Consider the following 22,254-nt stretch of genomic DNA (forward strand, 5'->3'; position numbering starts at 1 on the left):
CACCCGCAAGGTCCCCCTCCTCAAGAAGGCACATGTGCAGGCCCGTCGGGAGTTTGCCAATGAACATCTAAATGATTCAGAGAAGGATTGGGAGAAAGTGCTTTGGTCAGATGAGATAAAAATGTAGCTTTCTGGCATTAGCTCAACTCGCCGTAGTTGGAGGAAGAAAATTCTGACTATGACCCTAAGAACACCATCCCTACAGTCAAGCACAGAGGTAGAAACATTACGCTTTGGGGCTGTTTCTCTGCTAAAGGTACAAGCTAACTTTGCCACACTGAGGGGCCAAAAGACGGAGCCATATATTGTAAAATCTTGGATGAAAACCTTCTTCCCTCAGCCAGAACACCGAAGATGGGTCTTCCAGCATGACAAGACCCAAAATATACCACCAAGGCAACAATGGATTGGCTCAAGAAGAACATTAAAGCATTTGTTACCCGAACACGTTATATTCCTGATATGTGCCTGCTGTACCATGTACTTGTTAGAGAAAGTACCTTGTTCTCTTTGAAATGCTTCCTATGTGTTAAATCCCTGGAGTTCCTGCCAGTCCCTCTGCTTTCCAATTAAAAACGGACTACACTAAGCAGGACAGCACACCTTGGTCAGTTCTCTAGCTGTGCTGGGAACTTAGCTGAGAACAGAGGGAATGTGATCACTTAATAAAATAAAAAAGGGAAAAAAATTATTTATAATTTTTTTTATATCAATACAAAAATGTTTTGCCTTTTATTTCTATTTAAAACTGAATGGGTTGTTTCACAAGGTGATCATTTACAATCACTTTAAGGTCATGGACTGGCCTAGCCAGTCTCCAGACCTTAATCCTATAGAAAATTTATGGAGGGAGCTGAAACTTTGAGTTGTCAAGCGACAGCCAAGAAACCTTAAGGATTTAGAAAAGATCCGTAAAGAAGAGTGGACCAAAATCCCTCCTGAGATGTGTGCAAACCTGATAAACTACAAGAAATGTCTTACCTCTGTGCTTGCCAACAAGGGTTTCTCCACCAAGTCATCTTTTGCTTGGGGATCAATGCTTATTTTACTCACTAATCTGCAACTCAATTTATAACATTTGTATCATGGTATTTCTGGATTTTGACTGATATTCTGTCTTTATCATTTAAAATACTTTCCCTCACCGGTGTCATGTGACTCGTTAGTGTTACAAGGTCTCAGGTGTAAATGGGGAGCAGGTGTGTTAAATTTGATGTTATCACTCTCACTCTCTCATACTGGTCACTGGAAGTTCAAAATGGCACCTCATTTCAAAGAACTCTCTCAGGATCTGAAAAAAGAATTGTTGCTCTACATAAAGATGGCCTAGGCTATAAGAATATTACCAAGACCCTGAAACTGAGCTGCAGCATGGTGGCCAAGACCATACAGTAGTTTAACAGGACAGATTCCACTCTTAACAGGCTTTGCCATTGTCGACCAAAGAAGTTGAGGGCACGTGCTCAGCGTCATATCCAGAGGTTGTGTTTGGGAAATAGACATATGAGTGCTCAGACTATTCGCCGCACACTGCATCAAATTGGTCTGCATGACTGTTGTCCCAGAAGGAAGCCTCTTTGAAAGATGAAAGCCCGTAAAAAGTTTGCTGAAGACAAGCAGACTAAGGTGTATTTTGCTAACTGGAGGGATTTCCTTTTATTTCCTTTCCTAAAGAACTGAGAGGAAATCCCTCGTATTCGAAAAGAGAGTGGTGACATGAACACGGGTCCCCAGTAGATGATTTACACTCACCACTTGCTCTGACAACTCAAACTTTTTGGATTTTCCCTGACTTTCAGTCTGGATGATAACGGTCACCAAGGCATATACTGTAGAGTGGAGAATCTTGCCAGTGGAAACAAAGACAGTAATAAAAACTTAACAAAGATTCTAATCCTTTCCTAACCTCTCCAAAATGTCTCACCTAGGATTCATCAAGAGTCGACGGAAGAAATAAGTCCAGGTGATGTAGTCCATAGCATCTTGCTTTGATGAAATTGTTCCAGCTGCAATTTCAGCATTTAAGTGGTCAGACAGTACATCCAGCAAGCTTTAAAGAGTTAAGAAAATACAGAAGTTAGAATTGTATTAAATTGCCTTAGAACCATGTTAGAAAATCAAAGTCATATTACCTATATAAAGCTGACACCATTATTGTAATATCTTCCAGTGTGCTTTTCTGGAAGTTTATTACAGAAGAAGTAATGTGTTAAGTCTAGCTGTTATAAGGAGCGGGTTGTAAGATAGCAAATGGCATCATATCTAATTTATTACCTAGGCGCTATGTCCTGCTCTGCTATTAATTTAAGCACTTACCTAGATTCAACAGGGAACGGTTCATAAAGAAATTTCTTGTAGAAATCTTTCTTTATATCGTGCACTAGGATCACAGCTTTTCCCTGGTCATCAAACTGAGGCCTTCCAGCACGACCCATCATTTGAAGAACATCTAACAAAAGAGAAAAAATGTACCTTTATTTCGTGCCAATCATTTGTGCAGTGTTGAATGTTTGCAATATACAAGATGAAGCCACAAAGCATAGCTGAAATGCTAAAATCACATTCAACTGTCAAATATAAATTTAAGTTAAGGTACATAAATAGAGATGAATTTGGGTGTCCTCCAAACTTATATTCAACCAAACTCTAAACCCGCACCCCCCCCCTTTTTTTTTTCTTACATCGATGAGCTTTGTGCCAGTCCATTCCAGCCCCGCAGCCCACCTCTATTTAACATTAGATGTTGAGTGGGAATGACCTGGCCTGCAGCTCACTGGAGTAAAAGAAAGGGTTCAGAGTTCAGGTTAAGGGGGCCTGGCCGCGATGTGAAGCTGACTGGACGCATGGTGCTGGAGCTCCAATCCTGTCTTATCCCTTACTGCTCGTACTGCAACTATACCAGCCATCTCAGCATTCAAGGAATCCCTTACAGCAAAAATAGGTTTCCTTGCCACTGACATCAGCCTTATTAGGCACGACCTGGACAAATTTAGTTCCCGGGTCACGGAGGTGAAGGACCAGGTCTCGGGGCTGGGGGACACGGTGCGCACTGACTTAAGAGATCTTCATGCCTTCAAAATTCAGGTTAAAGGCCTGTAGGAAAAAGCTGTTGATACTGAGAACTGCCTAAGAAGAAACAATATCCGAATCCTCAGTCTCCCTAAACGGGTAGATGGAGAACAAAAACTGCAGAGTTTGCGAAGCAATTACTTACCAAGCTTTCTGATCCCCACGACATGCCACCTACGTTTGTGGTTGAAAGGGCCCATAGGGCCCCCCCACCACACCTTTCCCCAGGGCACCACCATGTCCATTCTTGCAGCGTCTCTTAAACTATTGTGACAGAGAGACAGGTTTCTGGCTGCAGCACGTGCTAAGGGTGAGCTGGTTTTCGACAATGCCAAGCTGCAATCTTTCCCGAATTACTCACCTGAAGTCCAGCAATGACTAAGATCCTTGACTGAGATTCGCAGATGCCCCTGTGAAAAAGGTTTCAAGTATAGCCTGCTATTTCCCCAGTAAGTTGAGAATGGTGGATGGCGAACGCATACGTTTCTTTGATACTGCCGCCACGGCCTCTGACAGGTTGGATTCCCGCTAACACCTATCCACTACTACTGTTTCAGGCCGGATTGTTCGAAATGGTTCCGCGAGTATATTTGTTTATGCCTGTTCCAAGTTCTCCTTTTGTGAATGAGTAACTAGGAGTAATATGTACCTCTTAGTCATGTGGAGGGCTCAATATTTGCTCCCCCCCCCCCATTCTAAAGGGGGCTTTCAGATTCTGATATTTTTCACCTGCAGACCTCCTCCATTACTAGGCCACAGATGTGGAAAGAAACCCTTACTTTCATCAACATGAGGACATGGTGCTTTACTAGGGTAGCCGCCCTGGCAATGTAACCTTGCTTATTTTGAGGACATGTGGCCTGGTAAGATTTAGAAAGTGTGTGGGCACACACTTGCAAGTATGCTGTACACCCACTACTCCCTCCTTCCTGCCTGTCGCTTTGTATCCTGGGCTCTGTTGTTTCTCCTGTGGGTCTGGGATGAGAATAGCAGGTGTCAGTGGTGAGATCGGAGGCTCAGCCACTGTGGTTAGATAAAAAAAAAAAAAACAGTTGAAGCAGGATCTGTGCTTCATCTGTTTGAGTGGGGGTGGGGGGCCCAGAGATGACATAGGTGTCTAACAGTGGTCTTTCCATAAAAGAGGACCTATTACTTACATTATGCTATCACTAAGTGGGCTTGTTATCCCCCCACGTGATAGCTTTTTTTAACTTTTAAAAAAGCTTAAAAATAAAAGTTATTCAATTGACAAATTATCAATAATTTTAAAGTCCCTTGCCTCAATATACACAAACATACACAGGTGTGCCTATGTTTGGAAATAACAACTGCACCTGATATGTTACATATCACAGGAAATGTTGGAGTGAGAGCAATAATTCTAGGTCCATGATTCACTGTTAACTTAAAATTGTGCTGCAAGGGCTATTAATGCATTGGCTATAGACAATTTTGGGTACCGTAGTATTTGCCATTTCATGGGTGCACACAATTTTTGCAAAAATAAAGGGGGTATTTATTGTTTTCCCCCAGAAAATATTTTTTTGATAAATACTTGGGCAAATATGGTGCAACATAGAAAATTACAACTATTATTTTATTATTGTATAGGGCATTTGCTTTTTTAAAATACAGAATTGTTTGGGGGTTTACACTAATTTTAACATGTGTGCAAAAAATGAAAAAATTGCTCCGCCTAATTAACCACTTTACCCCCAGCCCTATTTCGGACACTTTTTGTTCACAAGTTAAAACCAGTATTTTTTCCTAGAAAACTACTTAGAACCCCCAAACATTATATATATTTTTTTAGCAAAGACTCTGGAGAATAAAATGTCGGTCATTGCAAAAATTTTTGTCACGCGGTATTTGCGCAGCGGTCTTTAAAACGCCATTTTTTTGGAAAAAATTTGAAAAAACTGAATTTTTGTAAAATCTTACCTGGAAAATTCCTTTCTCTGAGTCCTCCGACAGTCGCCGCCTCTTCATATTCGTCACATATGGGGTATTAGACTTTGCTCTGAAGGAGTAGCTAGGCAACAGAATATGTTAACATTAAAGCTTTTAACATATCCCACCCTCAAGGGGTGGTCCCCTCAGTCAATACCCTCCTACTTCCTGCAACCATATCTCAGTTTCAGTGGAATAGCAGTAGAGTATACAACCAAACCCCAAAAGAGGGGCGGGGGCGGCGACTGTCGGAGGACTCAGAGAAAGGAATTTTACAGGTAAGATTTTACAAAAATTCCGTTTTCTCTTACGTCCTCCGACAGTCGCCGCCTCTTCATATTCGTCACATATGGGGCGTCCCAAAGCAGTGCAAACATGAGGGGTGGGAAACGCATCCGCGCCGAAAGGCAACGCAGTCTCCGCATCAAAGAAAGGAACCTTACCAAAGGAAGGAAACCAGCTGGGCTACAGCAAAAAACAATTGCTCAACAGGAGCAACAACCCAGGAAAAGACAAATAACCAGGGGATAAAAAACTTATCCCAACAGCCAGAGGTCCCCAACAAGGGACCCTAGGGAATTGCCACACTAAGAACCTTGCGGCCAAAGGAAGCATCCGCCGATGCCTGAACATCTACTTTGTAGAATTTTGTGAAAGTGTGCATGGTCGACCAGGTCGCCGCCTTACACACCTGGGCTACAGAAGCCCCATGACGACAGGCCCAAGACGTACTCAGAGATCTAGTAGAATGCGCCTTCACAGGCACAGGGGGAACCTTCCCCTGCAAAGCATAGGCCTGTTCAATGGTCTGCCTGATCCATTTGGCGATGGTAGAGGCCGACGCCGCCATGCCCTTCCGAGGACCCTCTGGAAGAACAAACAAGGAGTCCGTCTTTCGAAAGGACTCAGTCGATTTAAGGTAAACCCTTATCGCCCGAACAACATCCAAAGAATGTAGTCTCACCTCCTTTGGATGTTTAGGCTTCGCGCACAGCGAAGGCAAGACAATATCTTCATTAAGATGGAATTCCGAAACTCGCTTCGGAAGAAAAGAAGGATTAGGTCGCAAGACCACCTTATCCAAATGAACAACCAGATACGGAGACTTGCAGGACAAAGCCGCCAGCTCCGACACTCTGCGAGCCGAAGTGATCGCAACCAAAAAGGCGACCTTTTTGGACAACATAGACAACGAGATCTCCCTGATCTGTTCAAAAGGAGCACGTTGTAACACAGAACGAGATTCAAGTCCCAAGGGGGCAGAGGATCCCTCCTAGGAGGAACCAGATGCCGCACTCCCTGAACAAAGGTGCCAACCAAGGAGTTGGAAGCCACGGGACGTTGAAACAGAACGGCCAGCGCAGACACCTGACCCTTTATCGTAGCCAGCGCCAAACGATGATCGACACCCGTTTGAAGGAAGGACAGCACTCGGGAAACCGAGTACGTGCGGGGTGAAAACCCCCTGGACTCACACCAGGCAAAATAGGCCTTCCAAGTACGGTAATAAACCTTCCCCGAGGAAGACTTCCTCGCGTTGATCAAGGTATGAACGACCTCTGGGGAGAGACCCTTCACCTTCAGGACCTCGGTCTCAACAGCCAGGCCGTCAAAGCCAGCGACTGTAAAGCAGGATGGTATATCGGTCCTTGAGACAGGAGATCGTCTCGAAGAGGCAGACGCCACGGGGCATCGACCGCCAGATTCACGAGGTCTGCGTACCAGGACCGGTGAGGCCAGTCCGGTGCCACAAGAATCACCGTGCTGCGTTCCAAGTGTAACCTGCGAAGGAACCTGGACAGCAACTGAATCGGTGGAAACGCGTACATCAGCTTGTACTGATGCCACGGGGCCACTAACGCGTCCGACGCGTCTGCCCGAGGGTCGCGCGTCCTTGCCACGAACCTTCTCACCTTGTTGTTGAGACGAGACGCGAACAGGTCCACATCTGGAAGACCCCACTTCGCGCACAACATCTGGAAGACAGCCGGGTGGAGAGACCATTCCCCCTGATCCAGGGTCTGGCGACTCAGATAGTCCGCCTGCCAGTTCTCCACCCCTGGAATGTGATCCGCCGTTATCGCCGGGACATGAGTCTCGGCCCAAGACAGAATGTCGGCCACTTCCCGAGCCGCTCGGGCACTCCTGGTGCCCCCTTGGTGGTTGATGTAGGCCACCACCGTGGCATTGTCCGTCTGCACCCGAACCGGGCAGCCCTGCAGCCGGTCCGTCCAGCGATGAAGACAGAGATTTATCGCACGCAATTCCAGAATGTTGATCGGAAGGGAGGACTCCCCCTCCGACCAAGTCCCCTGGGCGGACAGAACGCCCAGAACACCACCCCAGCCCGACAGGCTGGCATCCGTGGTGATCACCGTCCACGAGATAGGACGTAACGACTTGCCCCCGGACACCATCGGGGACTGGAGCCACCACAGAAGGTCTCTTCTGGTGCGATGACTCAACGAGATTTGATGATCCAGAGATTGAGGTCGCCCGTCCCACATGGACAGGATCTCCGCTTGGAGACCCCGCGTGCGAAACTGGGCGAAGGGAATCGCCTCGAAGGCCGAGACCATCAATCCCAGACATCTCATGCACGTCCGCAGAGACGAGTGCGGAACGTCCCTGAGGGACCTGACTTCCTCCTGAAGAGTTCTGAGTTTGTCTTCCGGCAGGAAGACCTTCGCCTGCACCGAGTCCAGGATCATTCCCAGGTAGGGAAGACGAACCGACGGACTCAGTGTCGACTTTGGAAAATTTATCGTCCGACCAAACTCCTGCAGAGTTTGTATCGTGACAGACAGGTCCTTCTCCAGGCCCTGGCTGGTCGCAGACCGAACCAGAATGTCGTCCAGATACCCCAGGACAGAAATGCCCTGGGCCCTCAATAATGCCAGAACCGGTGCAAGCACCTTGGTGAAGACCCGCGGAGCCGAGGCGAGACCAAAAGGCAACGCCACGAACTGGTAGTGATCCTCCGCAATGGCGAATCGAAGGTACCTCTGGTGACCCTCGAAAATGGGGATGTGAAGATACGCATCCTTCAAATCGATGGAGGCCATGAATTCCCCCAAAACCAGGGCAGCCACCACCGACCGCAGGAATTCCATGCGGAACTTGCGAACCCGCACAGAGCGGTTCAGAGTCTTCAAGTCCAGAATTGGACGAACCTTGCCCTCCTTCCTGGGCACGGTGAACAGATTGGAATAAAACCCCCGAAATCTGTCCCGATGAGGCACCGAAACCACCACTCCCTGAGCCCTCAAGGTCCCGCACCGCCAGGTGCAGGTCCCGTAAACGCTCTGGAGACAGTTGAAGATTTGAGGGAAAAAATCTGCTCTCCGGCCGAGAGAGAAACTCGATCTTGTAACCAGATCGAACGATCTCCTGAACCCATCTGTCCCGCACGCGGGCCAACCAGGGTTGAAGAAAACCGAGCAAGCGTCCCCCCCACCCCAAAACTGGGTGAGGGCGCCCCTTCAGGCCGCACTGTTATGGGCTGCGGATCCGGATTGACCGGACTTCTGTTTCCCAGACCAGGGCTTCTTCTGAGAGCCTTGACCTTTGAACGGTTTGCCCTTGTAGTGCGACTGAAAGGCACGAAAGGACCCCTGAGGGGGCCGAAAATTAGCATGCTTCTTCCCAGAAGCCCCCTTAGCCTTGGGGAAATGGGGCAAGAGAGTGCTCTTACCTCCGGTGATCCCCTTAATCAACACATCCAAGGACTCCCCAAAAAGGCGAGACCCATCATAAGGCAGATTGGCTAAGGTCTTACGTGAAGATTGGTCCACTGACCAACATTTCAACCAAACCAGGCGGCGAGACAACACCGCCACGCTGTGCACACGTGCAGCCAACGGGACTAAGTCCAAGTCCGCATCACACAGATACATGACACCCTGGTGGATTTGATCCACCATAGCCAGGGTCGCCGGCGAGGCCGAATCGGCCACTAGGACGCGCCTAAGCATCTGCGTCCAACTTGCGACAGCCTGGGCTGCCATGAGAGAGGCAAACAGAGCCTTAAGCATAGAACCCGTAACAGAATATGTATGACGGGCAAGAGACTCCAATCTCCTATCCGTGGCATCACGGAACACAGGGGAATCCTCTGCAGGAATCGCAGTGGATTTGTTTAAAACCGCAATTGCGTGATCCACTGGGGGTGGCACACACCACCTTTCATCAGTGGAAGGCGAGAAAGGATAACGCAGCTTGAACCTACTTGGTACCGCAAAAGGTTTGCGTAGATTGCGCCATTGTTCCTTAACAGCGCGCTGAAAATCATCATTGCAGGGAAAAACCTGCGGCGTCCTGCGTTTTCTCTGCGTCCCATAAGCCGCCAAGGCAGCGGGGGGACACACTTCATCCTGCAAACGCAGCGTTTGTTTTATGGAAGCAATCAATTCATCCATGATTGCAAGCTCTTCAGGCGAGCCAGGGGGAGAATTATCAACCCCTTCAACTTCAGCCTCCACCTCGGACCCCACTAGATCCAGGGAGGAGCGGGACCCCGATAAGGAGGCCCCCGCCATAACAGCCCCATCACCTTCACCCTCAGAATCAGAGGAAAGAGAAACTCTGGGTCTCTTAGTAGATTGAGCAGCCACCAGCATCTGCACCTGAGCAGCAAGGCCAGCCACAATAGTGGCTAAATCCCCCCCTGGGGGGGGAAACAGCGGTCCCCTGGCTTTCCACCAAGGCGGTAGGAAATTTGCCCTCCTGAGAATCCATTGCCCCAATATCAAATGCCGGATAATAAAGGGTTAACTGCCCCTTTAACAAGCGCGGCGAGCGCAGCCCACCGCACCACACACAAGCACAATGAGACCCCCACAGGGACAATAAAACTGACACAGGCAATGGATAAGAAGGATATAACCTGAGGAGACCCTCGCCGCTGCTGCTGCCTCGATCGGTGTATCCTGGAGAAGAGGAAGTGATGCGGCCAGGGCGCTCTATTAAAGCCTATGGGAGGCTACAAGAAAATGGCCGCCATGCATGTAGAACATGCGGCCGGAGCGAGTGTAGGCAAAATGGCGCCGTTTGGCGCCGAAACCGCCGCTCCACAGTACAGTAATGCACACATGTTATCCATGTATAAAAAAACATGTTAGATCGCAGCAGCGATCGCTGTATAGTGCCCAAACATGCCACAAAACATGCCCCACAGCACACAGCTTCTCACACTGACAAGGCTGACACACACAGTGTCACACAGCTCCCCCCCCTTGCAGCCCACAGCATGCAGCCGAGTGATAGGGAGACAAACAGTGAGAACAGAGGCAGGTTACACAGTCCCAGACTGACACCCCCCCAGACAGACAGGTCCCCACATAGATACACTTACCTCACAATGGCGTGGGGGACCCGCACAGGCGAACAAGCCGCTGCACATGAGGCAGGGAGAGTCGCATACAAGATGCACAGAATTGGGGTTAAGAAACCGCACAGCGTCCAGTGAGGTAGCCACCTCACCAATCATCCCTGCACCGAACAGGGATGGGTCGTTCACTGTGCCAGGAGCGTTACCTGGCTGAACGCTCGATGGCAGGCTGGGAAGCCACTGACCCACGACCTGCGACCAGGGGGATCAGCCCGAGACCCAGCCCGCATGATCCTCTTCATCCGAAGAAACAACTAATGCTGACAAAAAGAACAGCTAAGTAAAGGTAGAGAGAAAACTCAAACAAAAAATCAAAAAAGAAAGAGTCTGGGGCACAAAGCCCCAGCACAGAGAGAGCCAGCCACTCCTGACAAGCTAGACATTGAAACTGAGATATGGTTGCAGGAAGTAGGAGGGTATTGACTGAGGGGACCACCCCTTGAGGGTGGGATATGTTAAAAGCTTTAATGTTAACATATTCTGTTGCCTAGCTACTCCTTCGGAGCAAAGTCTAATACCCCATATGTGACGAATATGAAGAGGCGGCGACTGTCGGAGGACGTAAGAGAAATCACATTTCACTGCATTTAAAAAATACTAAACAGTAAAGTTAGCCCATTTTTTTTGTATATTGTGAAAGATGATGTCACGCCGAGTAAATAGATACCAAACATGTTACGGTTTAAAATTGCGCCCCCCCGTGGGATGGCGACAAACTACGGTCAATAGAGATCTCAATCTGCGACGCTTTAAATTTATTTAACGGTTACCAGTTTAGAGTTAGAGTGTAGCTCTTTTTTTTTTAAATTATTGCCCACGCTCTGGCGATCGCGGCGATACCTCACATGTGTGGTTTGAACAGCGATTTCATTTGCGGCTCGACTTGCGTATACGTTTTTTTTTGTGCGCGAGCTAACGGTGACGGGGGCGGCTAAATTTTTTTTTTTTCCTATTTATTTTTTCTTTTTTTTTAACTTTATTACAGTTTTTTTTAAAAAAAAAAATCTGATCACTTTTATTGCTGTCACAAGCAATGTAAACATCCCTTGTGACACCAATATGTGTGACAGGTACACTAGACCCCTCCACTACACTTCCCTGTATGCAAAACGCCGAAAACGGCATTTTTGCATACAGCCGTTTTTCAAATCTGCCGCCTTTTGCAGCACAGTAACCCGGATGTGACGTCATGGACGCCGCCTCCGGGTTACGTCATCGGAGACCCGATCGATGCCGTTTCCGGCATTCATCGGGACTCCATCCAGCCGGCGGACGCGCCGGCTGGGTGCTCGGGGCTCCCGGTGGGACGGGAGCCCCGAGCAAAGCCGCGGAAGGCGGCGGGAGGGGGGGGACGTCCCCTCCCGCCCCCCGGGTAACGATCGAGCGGCTCCCGAGCCGCATCGATCGCTACCGACGGAAAGCCGACCGTCGGCTTCAAACAACGGTACCGGGATGATGCCTCTAGCTAGAGGCATCATCCCGGTATAACCACTCAAAGTCAGCCGACGTAGATCTACGTGGCTGGTCGTTAAGTGGTTAAAAATGGACTTTGCCAGGATTGTTTTTCTTCTGCCAATGTGTGCATTTTTAGCATTTATTTATATTTTTATTTGCATTTCACTTTAATTTCTTCCTAAAACAGACAAAGTAATTTATCAGCAAAACAGGGCAGAGTCTAGTGAAACAAAATGCATATTTTTTAGGATCTAGGTCTGGTTAGTGCTCCATGCCGAAGATAATTTTACAACTGCATATACGTTATATATAATATATGGGAAACATTGTAATCGTTGAAGTAAAATGTAAAATCTGATTTGCATAGGATATAAACTGGATGCCTCAAATTACCTGTAATTGGGTAATCTACATATCTCCTTGTTTTTCCATCATAAAATTCAGTCCCTTTGACAATTACCAGGTGAGCTGGGAAATTCACACCCCAAGCCAGTGTGCTGGTTGCAATAAGAACCTAATTTATTTAGTAAAAGAAAAAAAGATTAAAAACAATGACAACTACAAGTTAAACAGACTCTTCTTTTTTTTTTTGAAAGATGCTATACCTGTATCTTGCAGTTCACAAAAAGCTCTTCCACTGTCTTGCGATCTCTTTCATGCAGCCCTGCATGGTGCATTCCAATTCCAAAGGCAAGTGTGAGCTTCAGGTTGGAATCCCTTACAGTTACAATTATGTCATTCATCTAAATAAAAATCAAGACCAAAGTGATTCCTTACTTAAACTATACATCATATAAAAAAATACATAGTAAAAAGGAATATTGTGCTAGTACAAATATTTCATATCTTCACTCCAATTGTCTTATTATATAATTTTGCTTGCCAAAATGCACAATGAATATGCTTGCTTCCCAATTCTGAGATTACATTTCCCATCACCAATGGCCCTGTACACTTACTGACCAGGCTATGAAGAGTCTACACTCTGCTACATTTACTATAGCATTCCTGTATTCCACTTGTTTGTGTTGCTATGAAAATATGGCGATGTTGTGTTCAACTGGGGTTGCAAGGTCCAAACACATGCCAAATCCCATGTGACTTTAGAAAGGAGTTCTTACACTGAAACATGGTTAAATATGTTTATCTCATAACAAATCTATGTCAGTTTATGTTGCCTGCTGTATTGACATTCTGGATCTGCCCAACTACTATACAGCTCATAGTATGCCTCTGTCTAGTTGAGTGGATTGGAGAGTAAGATCTGATGTATGCACTTATATGTAATGTAAAGTACTGTATATGCTATTTCCAATTAAATATTAAATTATTTGAAGTGCTAAGTGCTTGGTGTTCTACCTGTTATTTACATTTTCATACTGTATTATATTTGGGTTAAAACCTGCATTTTCCAAACTTTCTGTGAACAAACTATGCTTATGTGTGTAGCATTACTAAATCCTTTCAAAAGAAATGGTGATGGGATTCATGAAAAATGGAAGGCAGGTAGGATATATTGTAATACATTTAGGACCAAAAAGATAAGAAGACCTTACAATCTACATCCTTAGATCTGTCAGGGGTGTAGTAGCCACAGAACAGTCTTCTGTCTGACTATTTGTAAAAAAAAAACATGATTCTACCAGTCATGAAACTGAGCCTCCTCATAGGAGCTGGGAGTAGACATCCATGTAATATTATGGCAACAAATAACTTGCTTGAGGGTAGGATGAGGATTTAACTCCCAAGAGCTAGATCTCATCAAGGCCTCCAGATTTACAACTATCCCATGGAAGGGACGTCTACAGCGGGGTAACAAAACATCATGTCAACTGACATTACGGAGAATAATAGGACTTGCAACATTACTCCCACTTGCTAAAGTGGGGAACATCAGAAACAGAGATCTGGACTTAATAGTCTAGTCTGGAAAGGATACACTGTGGATACAGAGATGCCCACAACCCCGATTAGAAAAGAGGAACGTGTGTTCCGTTGGTTAAATGAGGAACTCTCTGAAGGAAATAATCTTGCAGCCTCCCAGATTTAAATTTAAAAAAGTGACCAGCAGAGAGATTTTAAATACTGGTGGTTTTTGTGGTGTGGTATGCAACTCCTTCTACTATCAAGGCTTTAATCCTGTAGTGCTTGGGGAAGCATTTGTAATTTGTGAGTTTTCTAAATAACTTTTAAGATCCTTTTAAAAAAGTCACTGTTACACTATGAAAGATCCTCTCTTCTGTTATATATCTGATGTTGCTTGAAGTATATCTGGAGACTGTTAGGAGTAACTACCAGACCTGTGTTGAACTGTTTGAGGCTATCATTACCTAAAAAAAGGCGTATATTGACCTTCTTACTAAACTAAGAGGTCATATCTATTTGGTGAAGTATCTTTCTCAAGTAAAATTTGTTTATATTGCACAGGTTTGCACTGCTGGAGTTAGTTTACATTCAATGGATAATGTTGGTTCTTAGTGGACTGTACTAAATGCAATTTTTTACTTTATGCTATGCACAATTTTTTGCTCAAAAATTATATGTGGATAATACTTATATATTGTTATTTTTAAACTTTTTAAATTTACTTTGTAGCACTGTATATACAGTATGTATTTATTACATTTTACCCTACTAGGAAATTACTCAACAGCTGGGGATTGAAGTTGTAGGTTTTGCATTGTTTTTGTGTAGCGCTGTATTTTTATGGTTTGCTGGGATTTAAGGAGTAGAGGATGAAACTACTGTGAGAAGAATCCACCAAGATTCAAAGAAAGGTAAATTATTTAACTGTCATTCTTACAAGAATTCAACATATACAGTGTCTTGCAAAAGTATTCACCTCCTTAACTTTTTACCTATTTTGTTACATTACAGCCTTAAGTTCAATGTTTTGTTAATCTGAATTTTATGTGATGGATCAGAACACAATAGTCTAAGTTGATGAAGTGAAATTAGAAAAATATATACATAAAACTATTTTTTAGAAATAGAAAACAGAAAATTGGCATGTGCGTATGTGTTCACCCCCCTAGTTATGAAGCCCATAAAAAGCTCTGGTGCAACCAATTACCTTCAGAAGTCACATATTTAGTGAAATGATGTCCACCTGTGTGCAATCTAAGTGTCACATGATCTGTCATTACATATATACACCTTTTTTGAAAGGTCCCAGAGGCAGCAAAACCTAAGCAAGAGGCACCACTAACCAAACACTGCCATGAAGACCAAGGAACTCTTTAAACAAATAAGGGACAATGTTGTTGAGAAGTACAAGTCATTAGGTTATAAAAAAAATATCCAACTCTTTGATGATCCCCAGGAGCAACATCAAATCTATCATAACCAAATGGAAATAACATGACACAACAGCAAACCTGCCAAGAGACGCCTACCCACCAAAACTCACAGATCGGGCAAGGAGGGCATTAACCAGAGAGGCAGCACAGAGACCTAAGGTAACCCCGGAGGAGGTGCAGAGTTCCACAGCAGAGACTGGAGTATCTGTACATAGGACGACAATAAGCCATACGCTCCATAGAGTTGGGATTTATGGCAGAGAGAAGAAAGGCATTACTTTCAGCATAAAACAAAATTGCATGTTTTGAGTTTGCAAAAAGGCATGTGGGAGACTCCCAAAATGTATAGAGGAAGGTGCTCTGGTCTGATGAGACTATAATTGAACTTTTTGGCCATCAAAGAAAATGCTATGTCTGTCGCAAACACAACACATCACATCACCCATTCTGGAGCCGGGACTGGGAAACTGGTAAGAGTTGAGGGAAAGATGGATGGTGCTAAATACAGGGATATTCTTGAGCAAAACCTGTACCACTCCCACTTCACCTTCCAGCAGGACAATGACCCCAAACACACTGCTAAAGCAACACTTCAGTGGTTTAAGGGGAAACATGTAAATGTGTTGGAATGGCCTAGTCAAAGCCCAGATCTCAATCCAATAGAAAATCTGTGGTCAGACTTAAAGATTGCTGTTCACAAGTGCAAACCATCCAACTTAAAGGAGCTGGAGCAGTTTTGCAAGAAGGAATGGGCAAAAATCCCAGTGGTAAAATGTGGCAGGCTCATAGAGACTTATCCAAACCAACTTGGAGCTGTGATTGCCTCAAAAGGTGGCTCTAAAAAGTATTGACTTTAGGGGGGTGAATAGTTATGCACATTTACTTTTTCTGTTATTTTGTCCTATTTGTTGTTTGCTTCACAATAACAAAAGAAAAAAAACATCTTCAAAGTTGTGGGCATGTTCTGTAAATTAAATAATGCAAATCCAGTCAAACCACCACCCCAGAAGATCCAGGATGCTCATCAGTACAATCTCCATTTAGGCTAATTTAATTCAGCAAGGCCTTGTAGGCCTTGTACTTGTCAGAGTATACAAATTTCGTGCCAATATTCACATGACATGCTGACGTGTAGAAGTTAATAAATAGCCTATACATTAGCCAATTGCTTTTTTAAAAATGTCAATGTTATTTAGAAAAATCAGTCTAAAATGCAGGGCACTGACCCCTAAATGAATATACACACTTTCCCCTGCTTATGAAGATTTGTGGTTAAAGCTCCCTGTTAAAACACAGGGTCTCTTTTCCTATTAATTGTATTCTTAAAACCCTCGACAGAAAGGATTTTGTTACTGGTACTTCTGAGCTTGAAAGAAAGCCAACAGATGAATAGTAATAGAACACAACTTACAAATGTACTGTATGTCATCTGATGACCAGCTACTTAATTTTGAAAACACTGTAATCAAGCGTGGTATAAAAAGGGACATTTTGTAAAAAATGGTATATGGATATGGATAGATAGCCTATGTTTCAGACTTGACTTATTCAAAGCTGTATTTGTACTCTACTGCTTCCTTTGAACATTTATTGGATATTACTGCAAATGTACTGTACATCCTTGTAATGCATGTTTTTAAAACTAGAAATAAATAAAAAAACAAAGTGGATGAATGTACCACCTGACATACACATAGCCACTAATCAGAGAAAATTGCTATCATAATATCATGGAAATACAAGGCAGCAAACAAACCAAAATGAAAACTTTATCACAAAGAACTCAACATTAATGACATAACAAATCGTCACTCAAAATACATGGAGGTTTTGTTTTAATAAATGTAATGTTTCATAATGCATACAGAGATAAAATTGGTCAAAATTAAAGAGCCAATTACAATATCAATAAAATGTGCGTGTTTGTGTCCTGCAACAAAGACCACCTGGGTTTGACATACTTTTTATTACCTACTCGATACACCAATAACACCACCTTCTTCTATGCCAGGATTATGTTCTGAGATATTGTTACTATAACGAATTAGCAGCAAATCTTTTTTTTTTTCTTTGTCTTGTCTTTGTGCCCTGCATGAGAGCGATGCCCTGTGGTGCAGTTTGTCATGTCCCGCTAAGCAAAGTAATTTAGCCAGGAAAGAGGATAGAGCCCTTTGCAGGAGAATGTACTAATATACTGTCAAACTAGCAGCAGGAAGCTCTGGTCACTTCTCGCTGACCTCCCTCTAACTTTCACATAAATCACTTCAGCAAACAAAACTATTTTACTTATTGGTACAAATCTCATGGCTTATGGATCTCATGATGAATCTCTGTTAGCATCCTATTTTTCTTTTCATATAACCGATGTCTTTTTCTAGTATTTCACTTTTCTATTACAAAATAAAAAGCTACCTTATATCATCTGTGCAATGTTTGCAACCATATGACAGAAATTATGAAATATCTGCTTTCTATTCTTCATGTAAAATGCCTGCAAACCAAACACTATATGCTTTGTGAACCACATCCAAATCCACAAAAAGAAGGTTACTTGACTTATATCAAATGCATCTGGCTAATCTTGTACCTAGTATACTTAACACTTAGAGGGGATTTTTTGATTTACTGTAAAAATTATTTTCTTGAAGAACATTATAGGACACAGGATGAGTATTTCAGTACATAGGTTATGCTGCTGCCTTCAGGAGATAGGAAAGTGGCAAAACAAAGCCTAATGAACAGCCCGGTATAACCCCCTCCCACTCTCAGCATCCCTCAGTTTTGTTAACAACATAATTTACTCCAACAAATGGATTTTGTGGTAAGTCCTATTTTCTTAATTGTACATTACAGTACACAGAATAAGTATTCAGGTACATAGGGTCATCCAAAAGCTATCCAACTGTGGAGTGGTTAACACAGCAAACAGAGACTAACAGGCCTACAAAAAAACAACAGGTTACCAGAGGTAACTCAACAAAGAGTACAGTGCCACCTGAATCACTTTGAATCACTGAAGCTAGCATCAGTCAAGGCCTGAACATCCACCTGGTAAAACACAACCAACAATTAAAAGAGAATCAATGTGGCAGCCCTGCAAATCTGAGAAACAGATGCCTGATGCTGAAAAGCCCATGAAACAAAAGTAAAGTGCACTTTGACCAAGAAAGGGAGAACATTGTCCTTGAGGTCATAAGCTTGAATGATGAGCTGTCGAATCTACTGAGCAATTGTGAAACAAGAAGCAGTCTATCCCCTTTGTGGACCTTTAGAATTGACAGAGACAGATTGTCAAAGGGAAGCTGTAGCTGAGAGATAAACCCAAACAGTGTCCACCAAAATTCCAGACAATGAAGGTAAGGACAGAGAAATGGTAGAGCAATGTTCTGGTTAAGGTAACAGGAAGAAACCACACTGGGGAAAAAAGAAGCCCTTCATCTTAAAACAACCTTCTGGTATAGAACATAAAAGGGTTCTTTACAGGTAAAGGCAGCAAAACTTGCCTCACATAAGTGATAGTGATGAGAAATAAAAGCTTTACAGTAGGGATAGACAAAGGAATATCCCTAAAATGTTTACCGGTTTGTATTTGAAGAGACTTCAAAGTCAGGTTGAGATCACTAGGGAACATACAGTAGGAACAATGTGAGTGTCAGCAGTGTATGAAGGCATTAGGTAGGGAATAAGTGGAAAGTGATCCTGTCAGAAATTGAGAAAAGACAGGATTCATACCACTGAGAAATTCCTGGATAGAATGTCTGCCTCGCACCCAGAGAAATTGGCTTTCCAAGTGCAATGGTAGACTGTGAGAAACCAATTTCCTTGCTTTCAAGAGCCAAGACAATAAAGCCAGTGACCGAGAAGCAGGATGGCCCTTGGGACAGGTGATCTGGACAACCTGGGAGGGCCAATAGAGAGTAAGATGGCAATCTTGCATGCCAATAGCAAAACAGGTATCGTTAACCTGCCAGAAGATGTGGGCATACGAATAGGCCTCCTTAATGTACAGTGAGGTGGAGGGAAGCAATGACAGACTCTGTGAATACCACATGGAATATTTGTACCCAGAGGAAGGTGTTGAGAACCTTTAAATCCAGTATGGGATAGAGGCACCCTTTTGCATTGGGGCAGTGAAAAGATTTGCATAGAAAGCTTAAAACCTCTCCTTTTCCCTGGCAATGGAGAGAGGAGATGACAGAGCAGTGTAAATGTCTCACAGTCTTTGCAGGGATGTATGAATGTTTGATAACATGAAACCAGTTTATAGCTCCTGAAACATGAAGGCCAACAGACATCCCCCAACTCTTACAAGTGTGGAAGCCCCTTTGTGAGGAGAAATCACTCATGGACTTTGAGGACTTGGGAGCCCAGGACTTATGGTGGAACTGAATTCCAGGATTTGTCTTTGACCTGGAGATAATAAAGAGGAGCACTTTATGAGTGAGGGATGAAGATTTAGGCAAAAAGGGTACTATAATGAAGTTGTCCAGAGATTTGTCAATAAGGTGTTCACATTCAACGGGCATACACAAGAATTGTTCCTTGCATTAATGCACCGCAGATCAGCATTTAATCCAAAGGGTCCTAACATCTGTACTGAAAATATGCCAATTTTGAATATTTGACACATCCACTAGTGTGTCAACAAAATAGAGCCACAGGCATGAGCTTCTGTTGCTAGAGATCAATCATGGAGATGTATCATGATAAATCCAGTATCCCAGGACATAAGCTTAAACCTAACAGCTAAGGTCTGGCAGACGGACATAAGTTGCAAATGCAAGTTGGAGGGTAGGACCTGTGAGGGAGAAAAAGGTCTTAGAAAGGGATTTAATCCCCACTGGATCTTAAACCAGAAGGACATCCTCACTAGGGACAATCAAAGTCTTTTTACAATTTGGAATCTGCATTATCTACCTGGTTACCCTGTAAAATTTAAAAGGATGACATCCATACCGGTCAACTAGAGATGGGCTCGGGCCTGTTCAAGTTCACATGTGCCCTATCCTGCCAGGAAGCTGACACTGTAATCCGCTAATCACCGGCACTGAGAAATGTCCAGATCTGTGCAGCTGCGTATCGGGAAATGACTCACTATCTGTGATTAGCGAAGGGCAGTTTCAGCTTCCTCGCGGGAGAGGGCACGTGCAAACTCGAACACGCCCGAGCCCATCTTTACTCTAAACCATCTCAAAATGCTATTGCTAGCTTTTTAGCCAAGCTGAAACTTCCCATGCTCTCTGGGACCCAATTATTCCAACTAAATGCTCCCTTTACACAATTTGAAATTACTATAACTATAGACTTCCTACCAAATGGCAAGTCACCTGGCCCAGATGGCTTCTCAAATGAGTACTACAAGCTATTTAAAAATATTCTGACATCTCATCTTTTAAAAACTTTTTACTACTGTGGCCTCTGTGGCTTCCTTCTCCCCAGAGATGCTGAAAGCATTTATCGTAAACATCCCTAAAACAAGGAAAGACCAAACTACACTGACCTTTAGACCCATTTTTTTTTGTGTGTCATTGGTTCAGTAACAGCTTCTTTCTGGGAACTTAACCATGCAGTTCATTTTTGTTCAAGTATTGTCATTTCTTTATCATACATCACGGGACACAGAGCCATATTCATTACATAAGGGTTAGAGGCCACCTTCAGGTGAATGGACACTAGCAACCAATTAGACAGGAAGTCCCCCTATATAACCCCTCCTATACAAGAAGTACCTCAGTTTTTTCACCAGTGTCTTAAAGGTAATGGTCACGGTGGAGAAGCTGTCCACGTTGTATGTGTTTTTCTACTGAAGAAGAAAGAAGATTATGCTACATATCCCGATCAAAGATCGCTGAATCTAAGGGGGTTAGCAATCAGATCCATCTAAAAAAGTAAATGACTAAAAAGATGGTACCTGAGCCTCGGGAAAGCAGATACAAGGTTTTGCCTGTAACGTTGTCCTTTTTAGGCACTGTTCCCTGGGATCCGGACTCTTGGTAAAACCAACCCTAAAGGCGCTAGACAGGGTGTTCTACAGGTCCAAGGGAGTGGCCCCTCAAAACAAGGGGACCCAGTCCTTGAAGGTCAGCAAGTGATAGTAACTCACCGTAATGGGTGAAGATTGGATTCTTGTTACAAAACAGAATCCTGGGGAGGGACTGGTAAGTCCACTTTAAAAATATTTGTAAAAATATTTTTTATGCACTGTTGCCTTTAAGATAACAACTACCGAGTGCCATGTTAGTCTCTACAAGAAACAATAGGTGTATTAGCTATGTCAAATCACACCTGGTTTGTTTACACATTTTTGCTCTCCCTGTGCAAAGCAGTAAGTGTATCAGCTGTGTCAAAGTACACCTTGTTTGTTTAAACATTTTATTTGCCCCCTGTGCAAAACAGTACGTGTATCAGCTATGTTAAAGCACACCTTGTTTGTTTAAACACAATGTTTTCACCCTGGGCTGATTACCTGTATGGTATCAGCTGTGACAAAGCACATTTGGTTGCTTATACTGCTCTCACCCCATGTTGTTTGGCGTGTAATTTTGTTCCATGCCTATTGGCGGTTTTCATACCAGGAATAGAAAATTGGCAGGCAGACTTTCTGAGTTGTCAACAGATGTTTCCAAGGGAATGGTCCTTACACCTCGAGATCTTTGCATTGATCTGCAAATGCTGGGGGGGGGGGGGGTCCCAGATGAAGATCTGTTGGCATCCAGGTTAAAGAACAAGTTGAAGAGATTTGAGTCCAGGACCAGGGATCCACTTGCAGTCGGGGTGGATGCTTTGGTGACTCCTTGGGAGGAGTTTTCCCTGATCTACGCCTTTCCTTTGGTTCAGCTGCCGCCGAGTCTGTCACGCAGAATCCAGCTAGAGGGGAAACCAGTAATCCTGGTAGCTCCAGCATGACCGAAGAGGTTTTGGTATGCACAAATTCAAAAACTGGCAGTGGCAAGGCCTTGGGTTCTTCCAATGCGTCCGGACCTGCTCTCTCAAGGTCCAATATTTCACCCTGCTTTACAGTCTCTAAATTTGACAGCTTAGCTATTGAAGCCTTGATTTTGAAAGAGTGGGGTATATCTGGCCCTGTAGTTT

At 44.1% G+C, this 22,254-nt stretch overlaps 1 protein-coding gene across 1 annotated transcript in view; it reads right to left on the reverse strand.

Annotated features, from left to right (window-relative positions):
• Positions 1 to 22,254, reverse strand: part of ASCC3 (activating signal cointegrator 1 complex subunit 3) — a 1,118,804-nt gene that overhangs the window by 151,866 nt on the left and 944,684 nt on the right. Inside the window, exons 30-33 of the mRNA XM_082251201.1 lie at positions 12,469 to 12,606; positions 12,257 to 12,377; positions 2,317 to 2,449; positions 1,925 to 2,050 (exon numbers count right to left, since the gene is read on the reverse strand). Coding sequence (XP_082107327.1) covers positions 1,925 to 2,050; positions 2,317 to 2,449; positions 12,257 to 12,377; positions 12,469 to 12,606 — 518 coding nt within the window. The remainder of the gene's footprint in view (positions 1 to 1,924; positions 2,051 to 2,316; positions 2,450 to 12,256; positions 12,378 to 12,468; positions 12,607 to 22,254) is intronic.

Source organism: Pelophylax lessonae (assembly GCF_965119305.1).
Source record: "Pelophylax lessonae genome assembly, chromosome: 3".
NCBI classification, from domain to species: Eukaryota; Metazoa; Chordata; class Amphibia; order Anura; family Ranidae; genus Pelophylax; species Pelophylax lessonae.